This window comes from Xiphophorus couchianus, chromosome 21, assembly GCF_001444195.1.
Source record: "Xiphophorus couchianus chromosome 21, X_couchianus-1.0, whole genome shotgun sequence".
In the NCBI taxonomy this organism is placed as follows: domain Eukaryota; kingdom Metazoa; phylum Chordata; class Actinopteri; order Cyprinodontiformes; family Poeciliidae; genus Xiphophorus; species Xiphophorus couchianus.
In genome coordinates this window covers 19,248,346-19,263,495 of record NC_040248.1, presented here as the reverse complement: position 1 = coordinate 19,263,495, position 15,150 = coordinate 19,248,346, and the positions used below count along the sequence as shown (strand labels likewise).

The 15,150-nt window shown below is 41.1% G+C and overlaps 1 protein-coding gene across 1 annotated transcript; it reads left to right on the top strand.

The window, feature by feature from the left end:
* Positions 1-5,236: 5,236 nt before the first annotated feature.
* On the top strand, positions 5,237-7,277 carry LOC114136572 (general transcription factor II-I repeat domain-containing protein 2B-like). Its single transcript, XM_028004624.1, has one exon. The coding sequence runs from the start codon at positions 5,439-5,441 to the stop codon at positions 7,263-7,265; it is 1,827 nt and encodes a 608-aa protein (XP_027860425.1). The 5' UTR covers positions 5,237-5,438; the 3' UTR covers positions 7,266-7,277.
* The last annotated feature ends 7,873 nt before the right edge of the window (positions 7,278-15,150 follow it).

Genomic DNA, 15,150 nt, shown 5'->3' with positions numbered 1-15,150 from the left:
CGTATTAAAATTTTGTAACTTTATAGCCTTGAAATATGGATTTTATTCTGATTTTATATGAAAGACAAACATAAGACAATGCAGAATTGTGGACTAGAAGGAAGTGGACACAAACCAAAGCATAAAAACCTTGACATACAAATGAAGACTGTTTTAATCTGATACCCCGGCATGAGGTCCGGTGTAAATTGCCTTCAAAAGTAAGTTACTAACATAAACAAGACAGATCAGGACGTTGTGGCGAATTTTAAGCAGAGTTAAGTTATGAAGCAATCTTCCAGGTTTTGAACATCTCACAAGCTGTGTTTTTTTATTGATCAGAGAATTGCGCAATTTGACATTGCGAAAATAAATTTGCTCAATGGAAACACGGCAATTTAAGAGAAAGAAAATCCTAATTTTTCAAAAATACGTTTTTGGTTCTAGGACGAGTTGGATTTGGTTTGTTTTTTTTTTTTTTGTCCGTTTCATTTCACAAAACTGCAATGGAAACATTTTTTTTTGCATTACACGAGTGACATGATCAACAGCCAGATGTCACCGCTGGCAGAAACCACAAAGAAGAAGACGACAGGAAGTAGCAGGAGGAAAACGGCGCGGCATGCTCGGTATTGACTTATTGCATGAACAAACTTATTCATGTTTGACTTTAATACTGTTTCTTATTTAGTGGAAACACTGCCGTGGCGAAATGTTGTTTTTTTGACATTAGCGGACCATAGACTAAAATTTGCGCTCATTTGTAATGGAAACGCAGCTACAGAACACTGAGACGAAACTACAGACCTAGCAAGATATGGCACCAATAACTAACCTAACTGTCCACTATCAGCAGTATTTACTGGTATCTAAGTGACTGTAACAAGAAAAAAAGACTTTAGGACTACATGCTCCTTTATGTTAGTCAAAAACATTCATTTTCAATAAAATACATTGAGCTTTATGGTTGGAACAGAAAAAAAGTGCAACAGTTATAAAGGGGGGAATACTTTCTGCAGGGCTGCCAGTTTATCCCATCGGCCGGCCGAGTGTTTCCCTCCTGCCGCGTTATGTTTGCAGGCGATAAGGTGGGAGTTCCTCCGCGTTTGTCGGCCATGTGCACAGTGTGTGTGTTTACTGTGGAGATCATTCCTGTCTGGCATCTGAAATATGCAGGTGTTTTGTGCAAGTTTGCGCCCCGCCCTTTTGCACCGCTGCTCCAGCTGGAACGGGAACCTCCGAGAGAACGGAACGCTGAACGTAAACACAAGGTTATGTAAGCCGGTGCAGTCCGGATAAAGGGGGTGGAGGATGTGGAGGGGACGGAGGGTGGCATAACACACTGGATCTAGGCGCTCGGGAGAGATGTAAAACACCGGCCTGCTTGTCAAACACCTGGCAAGTTGCAACACGACGCATTTGCACTTGAATGTGTTCACACGGTGGGGGGGTTGCTATAGGATACTGGAGACTGTTGCACAACGTCCCGACATGATGGAAGAGCAGCTCTGACAGATGCGCATCGCTATTTCATTACAGCGCTTACATTAAATGCAGCCGTGTGTGATTGGGCTTTGAAGGCGGCCGGCTGGAGAGCCTCTCCATTGCAGGTGGATCTTACACTAATGGCCACAAGGCTTTTTTTCCCCCTCTCCTTCTTCTTCTTCTTCTTCTTTTTCTTTCTTTTCCCACCCAGTTGCTGCTCTGCCAATTAAAAGCAGCTCATCAGAGACTGATGGTGGGACCGTTGTTAGTCTAATTAGCAGCCAGAGGCCATGTTGGAGTCTCAGCGCTCTGCCTTCTGGCAGAAAGCTTTCATACGAGCAAGTAATCACAAGTCCAGGTTGCTAATCCTCTGAAGAATCCTCTATTACTTAACAGACATCTTTTTTTTTTTTTTTTGAATCCCCTCCCACCCCCTCTGAGTGTTATTTCAGTGTTTTTGTAGACAAAATGCATTTGTAATCCAAGGCTTTGGTTAAACAGTCGCTTACATTCAAGAAAGGTGTTTGGATAATGCGCTGAGGTTTAATCCCAACTACAAAGACTGTACTTTTTTTTTTTTTTTGCTTAAATGTTTTCTTAATTTATCTGCTGAAAAGGAAAGTTGGCATACCTCAAAGTCTTAGCTTACAGCCACACAAACCTTTGTTTCTGACTCACGTTATAGAATCCAATTGTCTTTTAATCCGATTACCCCAGATTGTGTTCATTCTGTGATTTTACTCATTACTTAGAATTACTGTGTCTGATGAATCCCAGAATAGGATCCATGTCTAGCTACATCCAGCTCAATGCATGAGGTGGCTAACCTGACAATGCTGTGGCCAGTGTTGCCAGATTGGGCCGCTGTTGAACGTGACGACGTCTGTGGCTAGTCACCGGTTAATCAAATGTGACTGTTATAGGATTGTAAAACAGAAATCCTGCGGCAACATCATGATTTAAAATGACATAGTGGCAAAAAACAACAAAAAAACTTCAAGTCTCATTGTGTTCAAAGTCCTTTGAAGTCCCAATAGGTTCTATTTCTGGGCAGAATATAATAAAGGACGACCAAAATCGTCGTGAACTGTCACAAGTCTGAATCCCATCTGGCGCTATAAACATGAATTTCATTAAAGGTTGAGATTTGAGCCCGGGTTTATAGAGTTGAATGGGTTTTACGTTGTTTTTGGACTGGAAACTGTCAGTCAGATCTGGTAACCCTGGCTCTAGCTGCTGGGGTTAAAATTCAGATAGTAAAAATAATGAAAGTTGTGGAAATTCCAAAACTTTTACTTTACAAAACTTTACCTCAGGTTGAGTTGTGCGAGCTGAATGTGTTTTAACAAAGGCCTGCAGACTGTTCAGCTGGAAGCGGCTGAGGTTCATGGTTTATACCGAGTGCTAATGCAAGAGTATCGATCTAACCACAGCTTTGAAGCCAAAACCCTACGCTGTCTTATAACGCTGTCTTCTTAGCCACTTCTGCAGGCGTTGTGTCAAACTTGCATTGTACTGCAATGCAAGCAATGCAAACATGCAGTGTTGTTCTGCTTTGTCCTTAACAGGAACTATCACAAAACTCATTTATTTTCTCAGCTAAACAATACAGAGTTCACAGCTCCGACAGAAACTAGCACTCATTCATTTATTCTGTGTGAAACTAAGTTCCAAAATAAATATGTAAGGCGTGATGTCATTCGTAAATTAGCATATGGATTATGTCATCGCATGCCCATTTCTGCTTACATAAACCGCGTTTTGTAATGATCGAATTCCCAAAGCAGCTGCTCCTATTCACGTTTTATTCCTGTATTTTATTGCTTTCATCATCAGAAACCATAACTGGAGCTTTTGAATGAAAAGTAGTCTGCTATCCCATTTAAAGTTCCCAAAGTATAAGACTAAAGTGAATAGTATATGTGTATTGGGATGGAGGGTGTGAACTTTACAACCTACAGCATCAGGACAGAGTACGATGTTACTGTTCTTTTTTCCTCATTGCCAAAGCTGAAGTAGGTAATTCATTATGTCATGACAAAGTGAGACAGATAATCTGTGAAAAATATTCTGTTCCTTTGTCTCCTCCTTGTGGTCCTACTGCTATCTGCAGACATGCACCGTTCGGTCAGAAGCAACCAATCAGAGGCAGGAGGAGGGTCTTATCACTATCAATCATTCTTTGTCTCTGCTTCATTACACCTCCCTCTCCACAACAAAGCTTGTTGTGAGTGCTAAGGCTAATTAGCATGACCACAAATGATGGCGGATGAATAGTTTTACTGTAGCGTAAGTTGTTTTCCCGCCATTAACACAGCTGCAGTTCATACACAAGCGTGACCATCTGAAGAAGAAAGTTCAATCCTCTGATTAGTATCTGAATCAACCGGAAATTAATTCATGACCACTTCAAGCGATGAGCATGCTGAGGTGAGTAAATATTTATCTATGCAGACAGAGTGACTGCATGGTATTGTAGGATAGAGTTTTTGCAACGTTTGTATAAATTCTGAAGCAGTAGAGCTTGCACTGTTTATTTACAGCGTTTCTAAGCTAAGATGCTAACGATGCAGAGGTTTTTGCAAGATATAGTAGCTTGAATTACCGAATTACTAGTCGGTAATTCCTTAAATTACCGACTAGTTCCAAAAGTACCAGTTCCAAAGGCAAATTATTTAACTTATAACCAGACATGTTTCTCAATTTATAAGTTAAATAATGAGTGAAATAATTAAATAAGATATTTGGAGTAGAAACTAGACCAAAAATACTTGGTAAGATTTTGTGCTTATGTAGTATCAAATAAGAAAGTTCAGTCCTCTGAACAAATAATGCAAAAGTGCATTATTTGGTATAACTTGAGTCTTTTACTACATGATGTTGCCAGAGTGATGATGGCTGGGAAGTGGGACTGCTCTCTCAAAGTTTTGACCTTTATGTTGGTGTTTACATTCTCTACTTTCTGCCTTTCTGGAATAGTCCAGAACAAAACAAAGCAATTCTGCAAAAGAGTTCCAACATTAATGGAATTACACTTTTTCCTGGATTCCAAAAATATTGTGTGCTCATGTCGACCTTTTAAAAGCATGTACCACGGCACTATTTAACCCTGCGTAAACAGTGAGACTACACCCACAATTGCAATTTTTGTAAAACATTAGCTTGATTTAAAAAATGTTGACTAAGTAGGGGGGGGAAATGCAGTAAGTCTGTATAGTTGAATGAAATAGTTCAGCAGGCAAACTCCTGTTAAGTTGACATCTTCAAGATCACCCAAAAACACTGAGATGTTATGTTGGTAGCCTAGCAACAACTGAGCTGTAGGCACACTCAGCACTGACTCTGTCTCAGTGCAGACCTTCAGGTTCTCTTTTACTTTTACCACTCTGGCTCTGAGAGCTAGAGCTATTTTTTAAAAATTGATCATTATATCTGAGAGTACAGAACAAAAAGACATGGGTTTTTTCCTCATTATCTGGAGCTAAATCCTACTTAACCTAGTTTGTTTTATGTCATTTATTATTACCAAAATTATTTCTGGTTTGCAAAATTGTGAGAGAAAGAATATGTCAGAGATTTACAATATTTTCCCTAGTATGGAGCTACATTGTGAGGCAATTCCCCCTCCAGTTAGCGTTTAAATCAGGCATGTCAAACATACGGTCCGCGGGCCGGACCCGGCCCGTTGGATGATTTAATCCGGCCCGGCATGTCAAAAAAAAAAGCGAGTCTCTAGCTCATTTCTATCAAAAATTGTGATTTTTTTAAAATAAATACAAACCAAATGCTCCCTCCGGCCGCTAGAGGGCAGTAAATGTGTAAAAGCGCTCACGTCCAGCATGCGGCACTGATACGAGTTAGTAACAGGATGTAAACATTCGCAATGTGATGCGTCCAAGTAAAAATAAACTGGCAATCTTACTTCACCATTCACCACTACTAAACAAGTTATCGGTCAACACACCCTTCCCAAAATGGCACTGTCAAAAAAAAGAAAAGTGGACACAGAATGCAGAGGGTTCCAGGAAAAATGGACTGAGAAGTATTTATTCACGGAAGTGAACGCAAAACCAGTGTGCTTGGTATGTAATCAGCAAGTTGCAGTATTCAAAGAGTTTAATATTCGGCGCCACTATGAGACTCATCATAAAGAAAAGTTTGACCACTTGAATGGACAAATAAGGAAAGACGAGATAAACAAATTGGTCGCTGGTCTGAAGAAACAGCAGTCTACTTTTACACGCAGCCGCGATATTTCTGATGAGGCTGTAAGAGCCAGCTACATTATTGCCAACGAGCTAGTGCAGGCATCCAAGCCATTTTCTGATAGGGAGTTTGTAAAAACATCCATGCTGAAGGCTGCAGAAGTCGTGTGCCCTGAAAAGCGACCTGCTTTTGCCAATATTAGTCTAACAAGGAACACTGTTGCAGATCGGGTGACAGAACTCTCAAGTGACTTGAGCAGCCAACTGAAAGAGAAAATCAAGTCATTTATCGCATTTTCAATTGCAATAGATGAGAGTACCGATGTCACAGATATTGCTCAACTGGCCATATTCATTAGAGGTGTTGATGAAACTTTGACCATCACCGAGGAGCTTCTTGAAATGGTGCCTATGAATAACACCACAACAGCAGATGACATTTTCAGCGCTCTCGTTGGCGCGCTGGACAAGGTGGGAGCGGACTGGTCCCGTGCCGTGAGCCTGGCTACCGACGGTGCGCCATCAATGATCGGGAGAAAGGCAGGCGTTGCCACAAAATTCCGTGACAAAGTACAGACTGCAAATGGAGGACAAGAGTTTTGGATATTTCATTGCATTTTACATCAGGAGGCGTTATGTTGTAAAACACTGCAAATGGACCATGTTATGAGTGTGGTTGTGAAAACTGTCAATTTCATCAGAGCGCGCGGGCTAAATCACCGTCAGTTTGACACATTTCTCAGTGATAATGACATTCATGCTGGCCTACCATACCACACTGACGTGCGGTGGTTAAGCAGAGGTGCAGTACTTAAGCGCTTCTTTGAGCTACGAGGGGAAATTGGACAGTTCATGGAGAAGAAGGGATGCCCAGTAAAGGAACTTAAATGCAAGGAATGGGTGCAGGAACTTGCGTTCATGGTTGATATTACACAACACTTGAATACACTTAACACTAAATTGCAGGGCCGTAACAGAGTTGTCACTCAATATTACGACAGCATAAGTGCGTTCAAGATGAAACTGTCACTGTGGGAGACGCAGCTATCCAACGGTGACACCGCGCATTTCTCTTGTCTCACAGCTGTGCGTCCGGAGGCACCGGGCCGTCCCGATAATGATTTGGATAAATATAAAGATAACATAACAGATTTGCTGCAAGAGTTTGAGCAGAGGTTTCAGGTATTCGGTGAACTTCAAAACAAATTTGGCTTTTTTCGCTTGCCATTTACAGCGAAGCCTTCTGATATGCCAGCTGACATTCAACTCGAGCTTATTGACTTGCAGTGCGATTCCGCTATGAAGGATAAATTTAGGTCAGTGGGATTGGATACGTTTTATCAATATCTCGTGCCAGGTTACCCCAAATTAACAGCCATGGCTGCAAAGGTTCTATCCATGTTTGGGACTACTTATCTTTGTGAACAGGTGTTTTCGGTAATGAATAATAATAAAACAAAGCAGCGCTCAAGGTTAACAAATAAACACTTGAATGACATTGTTAAATGTGCTGCTACTCAGGATTTGACACCTAATATCGATGCACTTGTGAAGGCAAAAAGATGCCAAGTTTCAGGAGCCAGCAGCAGCAAGTAGACTGCAGGAGTGCATTGAGAGAGAGAAAAAAAAAAGTGGGATGACACAAAATTTGTTTGCACTCGTGAATACAGATAATTAAAAATAAGATTCATCTGATTTCATATTAAAGACAATTGATATTGTGCAGTTTGTTCTCAGCTTCAGTAGGCCCAGCCTAGTAGTTTGATCTGACGTAGTCTAATCTTATTGCCCATGCACTGCACTTTTTGTATTTACTTCAAAGCAGTATGACAATTAAGGCGAAAATATTTTTTTCATAGCTCCCACTTGAGTTTGTTATTGTGGTGAGTTGGTTCAGGTGTAAAACTGCATTCAATCAACTGTTAAAATAAACCAGTTAACACCTTCATACCCAAACATGAAAATCATTTTTTTCCATTGTTTGTTGAATAAATGTGTTGTGCTCAGAAAAGATCCCTTGTCATCTATAATTATAATATGTAGGGTAGGCCACAAATGTAGGCTGAATGATAACACATAGTACTGAAAAACAAAGCTAAATATTTGGAGTTGACATTCTTTTACTGATCCGGCCCACCTGAGAACAGAAAGTCTGGATCCGGCCCTAGAGTCAAACTGAGTTTGACATGCCTGGTTTAAATGCTAATAACACGAACTGTTCTTCCATGGGCTAATTGTTAACAATGAATTCGATTCTTCTTGTCGACCTTTGCTAAATAGAATCTAGAGATTTTGCAGCTGGGGAAAAGAACAATTAAAAAAAGAAAATAAAAAGATTAATAAATCAGATTTTTCCAGCCAGCCCTTGAATCTCAGACGAAGTATACGCACAGTATTAGCTCAGTTCTCTCCAAAGTTAATTGAGATTTATGAATTCTGATTAGATTTGCAATTAGTGAAGAGCCAAAGCAGAAAAGTTTGGACTTTTGCTTCTGAAGATCAGTGAGTGGAGCATAATTTAAAATTTGGAAGAGGGGAAAAAAAAAGCTGAATAATCAAGGTTTTTTTTCCTCTCTCTCTAAAAGTGTAATTTTCTTCCATGTTTAAATTCTGGCAGAATTAGATCATTTAAAACTCAGAAGACTCAAAATAAAATATTAAACCATTTTTTTGGTATTAGATTCCTTTGCTACTTTTGCTCTGTTTTCATTCTACCTTGTAATCGTGACATCTTTTTGTACATTTGACTGGATGAATGGTCTTTTTCCAGGCAAAATGTTTCAATGTCTAATAGTTCCTCCAACTTGGACACAGCTGGGGGTGAGGGGGTTTCCCCATTTTTCATGAATATTGAATGCAATACTCTACAAATATAAAATGATTACAACACCAACAACCATTTGCTTGAAACATTTTAGATGAAAAAAATAAACCCAAGTCAGTAAGAAGGATAAGACTAAACAGAAGAGGTGAGCAGATCAAAACAAAAGTATTTATAATATTGATACATCAATACTGACACTAATGTGGCAAAATCGATTCTTTTATCAGATTCCTTTTTGGAAATTTTATCTCATTTTTATATTGTAGTTCTTCTACCCTATCTTAAGGATTTTGTTTTGATTTTCTCTCGAAATTTGTCCTTTGTTTATTTAGGAACGAACACAGAGAATAGTTTTTTTTCCCCTGTATTGTTTCTGTTTAACTTGTTAAAATACTGTATGTGTTTAATGTATTGTGTAGACACATATAAACTTTGTTCAAATTCCTTCTATGGTCTTAACAATGTAATTCAAACAAAAAACCCACAAAAAACACCTGAATGTCAGAAATTTGACATATCAATCTTAAATAATAAAAAGAATCAGTATCAGTATCGGCATCAGCAGTACTACCCCTGTATTCATTTGGTATCGGATCAAAGCCAAAATATGCAGTATTGCAGACAGAGCTACACTAATTCAGATTTAATGTATATTAAAAACGTTCATCCTTAAGTCCAGCTGAAACTTTATGAAAACGTCTAAAATTGATGCTAAATATAAAATTGATGCTAACAGATGCTTTTCATCCAGTTTCTACTCTCTAACGCAGTGGTTCGTAAACTTTTTTCAGTGATGTACCCCCTTAAAAATATATTTTTAGTCAAGTACCCCCTGACACGGGCAAAACATTTTTGGAATAAAAAAGAGGTACAGAGATCGTGGACGTAAATCCCATTAAAACATACTTTTCCATGTACGTTCTGTACTTTGTCGGCTCTGGTTTTGCCTTATTTTTCACTTTATCTGTACTTTCAGCAGCATTGCTGCTACGCTTTAGCCACGTCTCTATAGTTACAGTGTAATCATGATAACGACAGGTTGTTGACGAGTGCCCTGGGTCAAACTAACTTGGTGGGGGGGTCAGTTTTATTTTAAAGGATATTGAAACTAAATACTGAATATAAAATTCAGTGCATGAACACACATTTATATTTTATCAAACTTTTTACAAAATAATTTTTCCCAAGACTTATTATGAGGAGCCTACTGATTTTTTAAAGATATTTTGAAAAGCTCCACGTACCCCCAGGGGTATGCGTACCCCCATTTGAGAACCATTGCTCTAACGTATGAAACTGATCGATAAATAGGATGTTTTCATTTGCAAAAAAAAGAAAATAGAAAATGATATGCCTCTTTATAGTTTCGCACAAAACTAACAGAATATAATAAAGTTTGACAATTCCATGATTACCATGAATGCTTTACTGTACTTTCGACATACCACCATCGGAACTATATAACTGTAGCGCCAGAGTTATAAATAGGACTAAGGCATGCATCCTTATGCCCTTCGCCCTTTCCCCCCTCATCCCCTGACTCCCCTGGACAGCAGGCCCCCATCAAACAGTGTCATCTGCCTTCACAGCAATGACAGGGCGCCATTTGGCCAATAGATGTTTAAGCAATCCCTGGGCACCAGCTGGCACTCAAACACACTTCACATTTCCCTCCAAAGCGTGCCTCCTGTTTTCCACTCAGGCTCCCAGGAGCGGAGGTGGCAGCAATTGAGGGCGGGGAGAAACGGGGGGGTGCTCTAACAGGCAAACACTAAAGGTTACCATCCCTATTCCACATCAAATATAAAGGACACCAGTAATTACCTCATGCGGCCGACAGGTTCTGACTCAGGCGCTGGGTATCTCTTCTATCTGACCTTGCGATAGTCTGGAGTGAAAAGCGAGGACACGTAGCTGGAAAAATAAAACTTGAAAATGACACTCCCTAATTGCATTGCTCTCAAACTGCTGTGTAGCCTAATTGCATTTCTGGATGTGTCCGGTTCTCCCCCCCCCCATCTTGATTCTTGGCCTGGATTTGTACCCCCCACAGCCGCTGTGCAAACTCACCCCATACCACCCACTTTACTTCCCCCTCAATGTCAGGAGCCGTAATCAAAGTTAAAGACCTGACAATCTTGACTGGCTTAAATTCATTTTCAAAAGGTTAGCCGGGTGAGGACATGAAATACACATAAAAGCTTTGTAAGGGGGAGAGAAAAAAAAAAGAAAGAAGAGACAAGAGGAGCCTACGATTAGCGACCCTCTGTTACTCGGAGTTGCCTGTGGCTGAGGGCGGGAGTGGCTCAGCGTGAGGGGTGGGAGGATTTCTGCCGCTTTGTGGGCGAACTGGCAGAGCTTGCAGAGCTACTGCAGCGTCAACCGAGAGAATTTGATCCGCCGGCTTTGGAAGTGTCGGCCGCGTTGTCAAAATTCCCGGATTAGGCGACCGCAGAGGTGGGGAATGTTAACTGCGCCGGACGGGGATCAACGCGCGCACTGAGGCTGCTCTGTCGCTGGCCGATAGGGTGGGATGACATGATGCCCGGGCCTCTTTGCTTCCTCCCATCCCCCACATATCACACCTAGGTCCAGAAAGTCCCAAATAACTGTGCTAAAATCTGCCAGGGCTGTTAATTAATTCTCACAATAGGTTGGCTGGCTTCGGGCGAGCGTAGTACATGCTTTGGCTGCATGTCGGTGTTGGCTCGCAGTTAAGAGCTGGACTCCAGAAATAAGTCTTGCCTGATAGCTTCTTATGGAAACAGAGCATTGAAAAAGTACCTATAACCCTTGAACCTTTTTGACATTTTGCCTACAATTCTGTGTATTTCATTGAGATCTTATGTGGTATACCAAAGATATGTGTATATTTGTAGTCAGAATAATTTGGACACCCTTAGATAAAAACCAAGTGCTAGCTTGGCCATTGCCTTCGCTTACGCAATTCCGCTTGATGCTCATCTCTCTTTATCCGTGATTTCTCCCATTGAGCTCAATTTCTCTGGTTGAATTTCAACCAGGCCTATAAGTGGACAGAAAGCGGACTTGTGAAGGATGCCGTTGAGTTTCTGCACTGTTTTGGAATTGTACTCTGCCTTTATAGGGTGCAGTTTGGCCATGGCAACTGTAAAGGAAGAATTATTTATTAAAACTTTGAACAAAACGTTTGGCTCGTCTCTTCCTTAAAAGGCCCGGATCCTCTCGGCGAGCAGCGGGCAGCTGTAAAACGAAACTAAACAAGGCGTGTTGACGTCACAGCTCACAGAGTTTAATTCATACAAAGCAACGCATGAATCAGTTAACAAAGCTGCAGAGGAACAGAGATATGCATTTTATCACAAAATAACAGACACACAAGGGAGACAGACAGACACAAACACAGAGACAGACAAAGGCGCCCACGTGGAGAAAAATGGAAAAAACTTCCTCTATTTTCCTCCTTACACGTCATCTTATACCAAAGAGGTGCTTCCGTATTTTAATATATGCAAAGAAGGCGTTCCTCCTGTTGACCAACCGAGAGCCACCTTGGAAAAACGTAAACCTTCCCCTAAGTTTTAATGACAAAACTCAAGAGTCATTTTAGTTGTTAAAGTTATAAGTTAATTTCACAAAACCTATTTTACTCCTTTGGACTCAGCATCTCCCAAGATTTGAATCTTTGCCTTATCACGAACAATATTTAAAAGGTGTATCCGAAATTAAACATAGATGTTTCCAAGATTCGAAATCTGTGCTCAACTCCAGATGCAGCTCAGAGCCCCTGGGAAACCCCCAACCTCCGACCTCTAGGCAGGGGAAGATATTATTTATGGCCTGCTAATTTAACGCCTTTCAAGAGAATAGTGTTTTGTGGCTGCTCTAAGTTACAGCCCTACCAGGAGAATGTTTATCTCTGCTTAACATTTGTCCAAATAGAATGTTTATCTCTTAAATGCACATGGCATGAGATTAGCCATATTAAACACTCAACAATATCCATATTTCCTTAACACAACAGAGGAAGTGAACAAAGTCATATAGTGCGTGTTAGCCACATTTAATAAATACTGAGCAAATGAAGTCAAAGCAAGAGGAATGTTGAAGACATTTTATCATTGGCAAAATATTGTGGCCTTCCTGCAATGAGGAATGGACTTGGACTTTTTTAAGATTTCTGAGGTACCAGTCAGAAACACATCAATTTCAACTGGGAAAGTTGCAACCAAGAATTTTGGATCCATTTTGGCTTACGCATATGAAATGTAGTTAAGGTGGTTTATATAAACGACTTATATTCATCTCTCAGTATTTCTTGTATTTCTTTGAACAAACGACACAGATAGTGGCAAAAAATATTTTTTTGTAAACATTTTATTCTTGTGCTTTAAATCCCTAAATAAAGAGAAATCCTAAATAGTTATCCAGCACAAAAACTAGCAAGTCCCACCATTTTCCTACATATAACACAGAAGCTCCCATGAACAAACACTGCAACAAGGTTAATTAGCCCTGTTGTCATCAAATTTGCTTCATGACACTTGAAACAAACCCATTAGCACATTTAGCAGCATTGCTTGCTAGCACTAAGACCCTCCTCCTGGCTCTGATTGGTTGTTTTTGGGTCGGGACGGCTATAGTAGCAATAGTTTCTTTCACAGATTACCTGTGTCATATTATACTATCACAACTTGGTGACAGCTTTAACAAATATGGAAAAACCATACTTTTGTAAAAGTTACGCACTGCCGCTTTAAATCCCAAGTTAGTACACTGAACTTTAAGGTTGTAAGGCGACACAACGAAGAACGCTGGAGGGACGTGAATACCGTCTGAGTGCATTTATTTTTCTGGATCCTGTTTACAGCTGAAGCTACGGAGCTTTGAATACCGACAGTATAGCAAACACCGGCGCCAAGAATAGCCACGATGCAAATAACGTGAGAGTGGCATGCATGCATGAGGAAAAAAGCACGTGTGTTGGATAGAAGCCCTCGGAGGGGGAGTGGGGGCTGGGGGGAGGGTTTCAACCGAGGTCGATCAATTAGGAGCTTGCTCAGGTACCCCACGAGCTGTCAGGCCTTGTTTAGCTTGTTGTTGCTGCTGCTGTTGTTTATTGAGCCCAAGCTATTAGGGTTTGTTGGGGGGAAGAGGTGTTGCTGAGACCCCCCAACCCACAACCTCTTGTTTTCCTCCCTTGGGAAGGCAGCCATGTCTCCAGTCATTACAAGCTGTGTATTTGAGGTGGATCCACCGTGTCTATATTCAGTCATTTCACAGCCGCCGCCTCCCTCTCCGTCTCCTGCCCGCTCAGCCTTGGCCGAGAGGCGCTGGCTCATGTCATCGCTCTCGGGGGGCGGGGGGGGGGGCATTCCCTCCTCGCCCCGGTCCTGTTTGTGTCTTTGTCTACCTGTCTGCTTTAGTCTGCCGGCGAGTCTGTCCGTCTTCTCGTGTCACCTTGCTGCTGCAGTGTGGCGGGCCTCGCTGCTTCTGCTTCAGCCCGACACCGGTCCGCCGATCACAGACAGCACGGGCCCCGCGTTCTTTTATTAAGAATGCCAGCGTGGCTGCGCTGGGCGCTCTAGTTAGCAGCAGCACGGTTACAATGGTTTTCCAAAACTGCACTCTTGAGTGAGTGTGGATGTTAGCAGGTGCACTGTAGTCGCAGGTGAGAAATGGAGAAATTTACTACGGTTATTACATTAGTTGACAATTATTTTGATAATCGGTTCATTGCAATTAATCTGATTAATCAGATTAATCGTTTTCAGCCCTAAAGTAGACTGTAATTAATTAATGTACATGAAGTGTATTGGATTTTATTTTCAGGATGAATACAAAATTAGCACAAAATAAAGTCTGTGGCTGAAACACAAGTATGAATGCCTTTCTGCAGCACTATCTATCTATATTTTTTTAACCCAGACTTAACTAAACAGGAGATCAAACTCCTAGAAAAAGGTTCCTGGAAAAAAAAGAAGAAAAAGTGCAAGGCGGTTTGTTCCAAGGCAGCCCTAAACTGAAGTCTTCTGTGTGTGGGTCCTGTGATTCTTCCCCCATCGCCCTTCCAGCCGCCTTCTGAGGACGCGGTAAACACTTCACAGCTATGTTTGCCATCTGCATTTGATGTTGCTACGGCCGGCGCATCCCAATGCTGAAGGACACCTTGCGCATATCTCAAAGACGCGAGGAGCTTTGATGCTCCGGGAGTGACAGCAGGTTGATAATGGCAGTTTGAACGTGGCTACGGAGTCCGCTGCTGCATTTTTTTTTGTTGAGACGTTTAAAACTTACTGGCATTTAAAATTATAGGCTACATACAAGTAATCACACCCTCTGCATTTTGTTATGTTACGAACACGCACTTAAATATGTAATATTGGGACTTTGAGATAGAACAACTCAAAGTAGCCCATTATAGTGAAGATGGAAGGGAATACACACAAGATTGTCAACTTTTTTTCAATATCTGAAAAGCACAGAATGTATTAGTAAAGGCCGTGGTAAACTGTGGCGTTGAGGGAATGGGACATGTCCGAAAGGACTTGCAGCTGTAACCGTAGCAACAAGTGCTTCTTCAAAGTAGAGGTGTCTGATATTGTATTTTGTGGTTTCGCTCTGATTCCAAGTAAATATTGGACCAGTACCATCGATACCTAAACTGATACCAATTCT